General features: G+C 46.1%; 1 protein-coding gene across 7 annotated transcripts in view; it reads right to left on the minus strand.

The window, feature by feature from the left end:
- The window catches only part of LOC106569777 (nuclear factor of activated T-cells, cytoplasmic 1), a 72,837-nt gene extending 66,164 nt beyond the window's left edge, over window positions 1-6,673 (minus strand). The window contains exons 1-5 of one of the 7 annotated variants that reach the window (XM_045694595.1): window positions 6,252-6,673; window positions 6,053-6,121; window positions 3,818-3,892; window positions 2,475-3,513; window positions 2,116-2,275 (exon numbers count right to left, since the gene is read on the minus strand). In XM_045694595.1, the coding sequence (XP_045550551.1) occupies window positions 2,116-2,275; window positions 2,475-3,376 (1,062 nt within the window). In that variant the 5' untranslated portion in view covers window positions 3,377-3,513; window positions 3,818-3,892; window positions 6,053-6,121; window positions 6,252-6,673. Of the gene's footprint in view, window positions 1-2,115; window positions 2,276-2,474; window positions 3,514-3,817; window positions 3,893-6,052; window positions 6,139-6,251 lie in introns of all 7 variants that reach the window. The other 6 variants (XM_045694594.1, XM_045694596.1, XM_045694591.1 and 3 more) reach the window with 6 other exon arrangements.
- Between the last annotated feature and the right edge of the window lie 290 nt (window positions 6,674-6,963).

The following is a 6,963-nucleotide window of genomic DNA, read 5'->3' on the forward strand; positions in this document are numbered from 1 at the left end:
TGTTCTATCTTGTCGGAAAATATAAGTGTTGCATTACCTATTGTTGGTAGAGGCCCAGAAATGTGAACCGGCTTGTCTGTGTGAGCATTCAGGTGCTTCTCCATCACAGCAGGGCTCCAGGGGTCCTTGGTTCCGCAACCACCACATGTTATAGGGAGCTATGGAGCTTCCTAAAACATCCATCACTGGAGGATGTGGAGAGGGTCGCTAACTAGGCTTAGGTTGGGAAAGCAATAAGCAAAACATGTAATTTAGAGGTAGATCCCTTTGAGGGTTAAGTGCCTGCAAACGTTCTGTATATTTGTGTAAGGAAATGGGTTGCTGCCTAGCAATGCTGTTTATTTAGGCTGTAGGGAGTGTGTGATGGAGTTAGAGGTAGCTCGTTTTGGCACAGTCAGTGCAGTCTCCCCTCCCTAGATCGTATTATCACCCACTAGAGGAATGTCAAGACTCTGGCCGCTCATGGCACCAGAGAGGGAGGAAAATAAGGAGAGAGGGAAGAGGGCAACCCTCTCTCGATTTCTCTCTCCACCCCTCCAGCTCCAAGGGATGGTTACACAATACACATCCTCATTTACAGTATTATCTTTGGCCAGTTTTAGATATTTTCACTCACTATATTTTACATCACTTCATGATTTTCGCCATAAAAGAGCATTACTCAGTCTGCCATCTGCGAAATGGCGCATGTGGCTTGCAGCAGCAGAAAGCTGTGCTCGACAAGGAGGGAACCAAAGCAGCTTCCAGAACAAACTCTGTACAGTTTGGTCAAGGTTTGACTTATAGAAAGAGCCAGCGAGAAGGACCAGTCAGCCAGTGTCCACAGCCCACAGAGTGTACCATGTAATCAGGAAGATACACTTTTAGAAAAAAAGGCACTATTTAGAACATAAAAGGGTTCTTCGGCTGTCCCCATAGGAGAACCCTTTTCGGTCCCAAGTAAAAACCCTTTCCACAGTGGGTTCTACATGGAACACAAAACGGTTCTACCTGGAACCAAAAAGGGTTCTACCTGGAACCAAAAAGGGTTATCCTATGGGGACAGCCGAAGAACCCTTTTGGAACCATTTTTTCTAAGAGTGTAGGGAGATTGAGCAGCCTTGTCTGAGGTTTCCTCTAACATCTCCGTCAGACTGTCAGAAACGTGTGGTTTGAGCACGGCCTGGCCAGGCTGTCTCCATAGGACGCCACTGTGGATGATGTCAGCATTACAGATGGGAACTTTCCTAAACAAAGGGAAGTCTGTGTGTTTGGTCAGAAGCTGGGGAAGGGAGGGAAGAGCAGGGAGGTGGAGGTTTTCAAAAGAGCTCACTCTCCATTTCATGATAAGAGTAACCCAGATCCAATGTCATTAAATCATTAGCACCTAATCACTGGTGTTTAGACACATGGGATTGTTCAATATGCTTAGCTAGATACGTTCCCAGGTTCCCATTCAGCCCCACTGTAGCCTACTGGTTGGAATCTCAGGGTGGTCGCAAACTTTGGGGTGTCACCACACAAGAATATGTGAGATGTTCAACTGTCTAGATACCACTCAACACATTCTAACTTTGCCTGCAGAGAACTTTGATGACTTACTTTCCCTTCTCACAGTAGACTCTGTGGTTTATTCAGAGGTTGAAGTCAAGTCAGTGATGTGGTCCAATGATTGGGAAGACCGGCCTTGTAGTCCAAGAATTACTATTACTCAATACTTCTTCTGAACCAAAGTTACTGTGGTTTAATCTCAATGACTAAGCTTTACTGGACACATTACCTCGCTTTGCAACTGTCTGTCTGCACTTGAGACATAATGGAAAAGTTTGAGTCACCCTCGTCCGGACAGGAACTGACTGAGCGGACTGGTCTGTCTAATAGCATACCTATGGTATTTCATTCAGGACTATGACGTCTTTCGAATAACATTAGACTTGTAATTATTTTAAAAAATGTAAAAAAAACACATACCCACTAACCTATTTCAGCGCTGGAGATATAAATAAGTTGGAGAGAAAGTGATCGAACAAATAGGTTGGAGAAAGTGGTAAGCCGAGAAGTAATACGGCTAATGGTATTACATGCAGACTACTCTATTTTACAGTACGCTATGTTAGTATAAGGAGGATAGCAGACCTGTACCACAGGGTGTTCTCCTGCCAGAGCCTTGACTGCCCCTCTGCTCCCTTCGGTCTCGTAGTGGGCACGGTGGTGAGATTTGGGCTGCACCTCGATCTGCAAGCTGTACGGCCCGGAGCTGGATGGCAGCTGCCAGTCAAGGGCTGGCAGAGTTGGGCTAAGATGGAGAGCGTATATTTAAAGTTTGCCATGTAACAAGACACAACTGCAGATTGTCAGTGCTTTGCTGGGATGTTTCCTTATAATGGATATTTCTGAGTTGACTTTAATTTGACCTCAATAAAGTGCAGTTGTCTGGAGCTGTCAACCTTATAATGAATATTATTTCAGTCAGTCAAAGTCTTGCTTCAGCTTACCTGACATATTGCTTTGGCTTAGACCATGAGTATGGGTGCGGTGGCACATCCAGTAACCCCCCACAGTAGTTCTCCTTCTTTAAGGATAGGCGGGAGGAGTACTCATCCTGACAAAGCGCCCCAGGGCTGAGCTCCTCTCCTCCAGGCTCTACCTTCAGGCAGACTGCCCCAGGCTCCAGGCTGGTCTTCCGGGCCTTCAAAGGGATGCCCTCCCCCAGGTCTGCCACACCGTCTGTGGTCAGAGCGTTGATGGCTGCAACTATGGCTGAGTTGGTGTACTGGTTGGTGTTGTTAGGCATCCAGGACTCGTCTGTGACACTGAGGCGTGGGGAGGTGTGAGGGGACGGCACCGGGGAGTGGTTGGGGGAGTAGGGGTACTTGTAGTTTGCGGTTCCATTGAAGCTGTATTTTCTCTTCCCACCACAAGGGGAGTTGGGCCTGGAGCCCCGCTGGCCCATCCAGCTGTCATCCATGACACTGGTGAGGGGGGAGGTAGAGGGAGAGTTATGTGGGGAGCCCACATGGGTGCAAGCTTCACCCGGCAGGGCGAGAGAGGAGGAGCCCTTGGGTGAGACGCAGGGCGACTGCCAGGGCGAGTTCTGGGGTGATTTTTCGTAGTTGTCGGAGAAGCCCGACTCGTAGGATGAGGCCTCAGAGTGACAGCTGCGTGACGACACACTGCTGGCCGGGCTGAGGCAGCTGGGGTCACGGTAGCCATCTGCATGGGGCAACGTCAGGGTCACAATGGAGTTGACCTGTTTAGGCACAGGAAGGTTGTTGCGCTCTTCCACCTCCTCCTCAGGAAACTGTCCATAGGCTGTGATCTCAATACGAGGGCTCTCGAGGACCGGGGCGCCGTTTGGATGGATGCGAGGGGATGAGTAGTAACCCACTGTCCTCATGTCGTTCTGGGCGCTGTAGCTGGGAGGCTGGCTGATGGACACTGAGATGGTGGGGCCAGACTGGAGACTGTGGTACTGGGAGGGCAGGCAGGATTTGCCCAGGGAGAGACTGATGTTGGGGGTGTGGCTGCATGCATCTGAAAAGCAAATACATAGAATGAGTTAGAATTATGGTCCATACATACTCTCATTGGCTCACACACTGAAAGACATACTGCAGTTGCCAGTTAATTACAAAGAAAGCTGCTGTGATGGTGTTGCTCATGATGGGGTGCCACATGGCTAGTTTGTTTGCATGACTTAAGGTGCAATCTGTTCCCAACAGGGGAGGTTCAAGATGCCAGCTCCCTCACTGGGTATGAGGGCATAAGAGACAGACTGACTACCCATGTGGCACAGACAGAGGAGAATGGGGGAAGGGGTGGTTAAGGGTACACAGACCTGAGTAATCTTACTAGTCAGCTCTTAAGACCAGTCCAGTCTCAGACAGCATGCAGTCGCCAGAGCTCCTGTCTGCTGTGAATTAAGAGACTACTGAGGCAACCATAAAGACATGACATCAGTGCACCACCACATGACTCCCACAAAATAATCACAATGTAATAACCTTAACATCACAGTGGTGTCACAGCTTTGCAATGTCTCCATGTCAATTCTTAATAGATTGCATAGAAGATGCCATTTTACCAACGAGAACCACTGGGTTGTGTGCGCTCTCTGACTAAATTGTATTAAATCTAGACTTACACACTGAAACACTGTACATTTTGGGTCAATTTCTCTTCAAGTGGGGTCTGTTTACTTATGCAAGATAAGGCAGAGAGGCATGGATTACCAATTTGAGTAAACCATCCTGAATGAGAGCTTTTGTGCCACCGCTGCCACTCCCTACTCATAGGAGGGGCGCCTCATAATATAATGGAGCTCTCATAATAAAGACCCATGTGTTTCAAAGTTCATCATTCCTTAAGGGAATATAAACATATCCTCAATATGTACAGTATAAACCATTTTTCCCCTCAATACATACAATTTTAATGGGTACTATATATAAACCTTTTGATGAAACCAAATCATTATTTCATAACGTAAGTAACTACCATGGATATATACACTGAACAAAAATATACACACAACATGTGAAGTGTTGGTCCCATGTTTCATGAGCTTAAATAAAAGATCCCTGAATTTTTTCACACACAAAAATATTACTTATCTCAAATTGTGCACACACTTATTTACATCCCTGTTAGTGAGCATTTCTCCTTTACCAAGATAATCCATCCATCTGACAGGTGATGAATGTCAAGAAGCTGATTAAACAGCATGATCATTACACAAGTGCACCTTGTGTTGGGGACAACAAAACACCACTCTAAAATGTGCAGTTTTTTTCTCACAACACAATGCCACAGATGTCTCAAGTTGAGGGAGTGTGCAATTTGCATGCTGACTGGAGGAATGTCCACCAGAGCTGTTGCCAGATAAAGTTATGTTAATTTCTCTACCATAAGCCGCCTCCAACATCATTTTAGAAAATGTAGCAGTTTGTCCAACCAGCCTCACAACCGCAGACCACGTGTAACCATGCCAGCCAAGGACCTCCACATCCAGCTTCTTCACCTGCGGGATCATCTTAGACCAGCCACCCAGGCAGCTGATGAAACTGTGGGTTAGCACAATCAAAGAATTTCCACACAAACTGTCAGAAACCGTCTCAGGGAAGCTCATCTGCATGCCCGTTGTCCTCACCAGGGTCTTGGCCTGACTGCAGTTCGGTGTCTTAACCCACTTCAGTGGGCAAATGATTAACTTCAATGGCCACTGGCATGCTGGAGAAGTGTGCTCTTCACGGATGAATCCCGGTTTCAACTGTACCGGGCAGATGGCAGACGGTATGGGGTCGTGTGGGCCAGCAGCTTGCTGATGCCAACGTTGTCAAGAGAGTGCCCAATGGTGGCGGTGGGGTTTTGGTATGGGCAGGCATGCGCTACGGACAACAATCACAATTGCATTTTATTGATGGCAATTTGAATGCACTGAGATACCGTGATGAGATCCTGAGGCCCATTGTTGTGCCATTTATCCACAGCTATCACCTCATGTTTCAACATGATAATGCACGGCCTCATGCCGCAAGGATCTGTACACAATTCCTGGAAGCTGAAAATGTCCCAGTTCTTCCATGGCCTGCATACTCACCAGACATGTCACCCATTGAACATGTTTGGGATGGTCTGGTTCGACGGGTACTACAGTGTGTTCCAGTTCCTGAAAATGTCCAGCAACTTTGCACAGCCATTGAAGAGAAGTGGGAGAACATTCCACAATCAACAGCCTGATCAACTCGATGTGAAGGAGATGTGTCACGCTGCATGAGGCAAATGGGGTTCACACCAGATACTGACTGGTTTTCTGATCCATGCGCATACCTATTTTTTTTTATTCAATTTCAATTCACATGACTGTATTGTCAGTCATGTGAAATCCACAGATTAGGGCGTAATGAATTTATTTAAATTGACTGATTTACTTATATTAACTATAACTCAGTAAAATCTTTGAAATTGTTGCATGTTGCGTTTATATTTTTGTTCAGGTAAGTTAGGCTACGTCATCATTGTTAGCCTGTCCTATAATTATCTCAGTATTCAGTACGCTTCTACATTGTCATACCTGTATAATAGTAGGCCATCGAAACAGAGGAGAAACCCATTCACAGACACCTGAGGGGAAAGTGCACCACTAGACAGGACAGTCAGCTATCCAACACGCAAAATCATCCGTTCAGGTGTCGATAGAATTATCGTTTATGAATGCAATATTACTCAGTAAACAGTCTGACATTCAAAAGTAACAGGAAGAGCCTACTCACCTTCTTCAGCAGATTTCATTTTTTCCTACAGACAAGGTAACCGCACGTCCGAAATCGAACTTTGAAGAAAGCCGCAGGTCTGCGTTATCCAATAGCCATAAAGCTTCGCTTTAGGACTCTAATGTTGATGAAGATGCGCTCTCGCTATATTCTAACAAAACTTCGAAACTATGGCAAATCTGCTTAATGAGAAAGAATAAATGAATGTAGATTATTTTAAAAGCGACTCGAAGAAAAATACAAATCGTATCTGCAGAGTGAAACACTTTTGGATACAATTGGATAGAGCAAAGAAATCAAAACGCAGGGACGGGATTCAATGTATGATTCCCATGGAGAGTAAATATTATTTGAGCGACTGATTTGTAATAACTGATTGATTTTGTGGAAGGGGATCCTAGCTGGTCTGGGCATGTGTGACGCACTGCTTGGTTGGAGAGAGCTCCTTGGCGATTACAAACCCGGGGATCACCTTCAGCGCAAGCGCACCGCCCCTTGAACAGTGATGCATCTCCATGTTTGACCACCAGATACGTTTAATTGAGATTCACTCCACTCACTGGGGTTTTCAGCTATTTCCACACGTGGTTGATTAGCTGGGCTGGCAGCGACCGTTGCTGTTCAGAGAGCGCTGCAGGCTAGTGGAAAATGAAATGCAAAATTGACATGTAAATAGCATGAGAAGGAAGATCAGATAATGGATATGCCATTT

Source organism: Salmo salar, chromosome ssa14, assembly GCF_905237065.1.
Source record: "Salmo salar chromosome ssa14, Ssal_v3.1, whole genome shotgun sequence".
Taxonomy (NCBI): domain Eukaryota; kingdom Metazoa; phylum Chordata; class Actinopteri; order Salmoniformes; family Salmonidae; genus Salmo; species Salmo salar.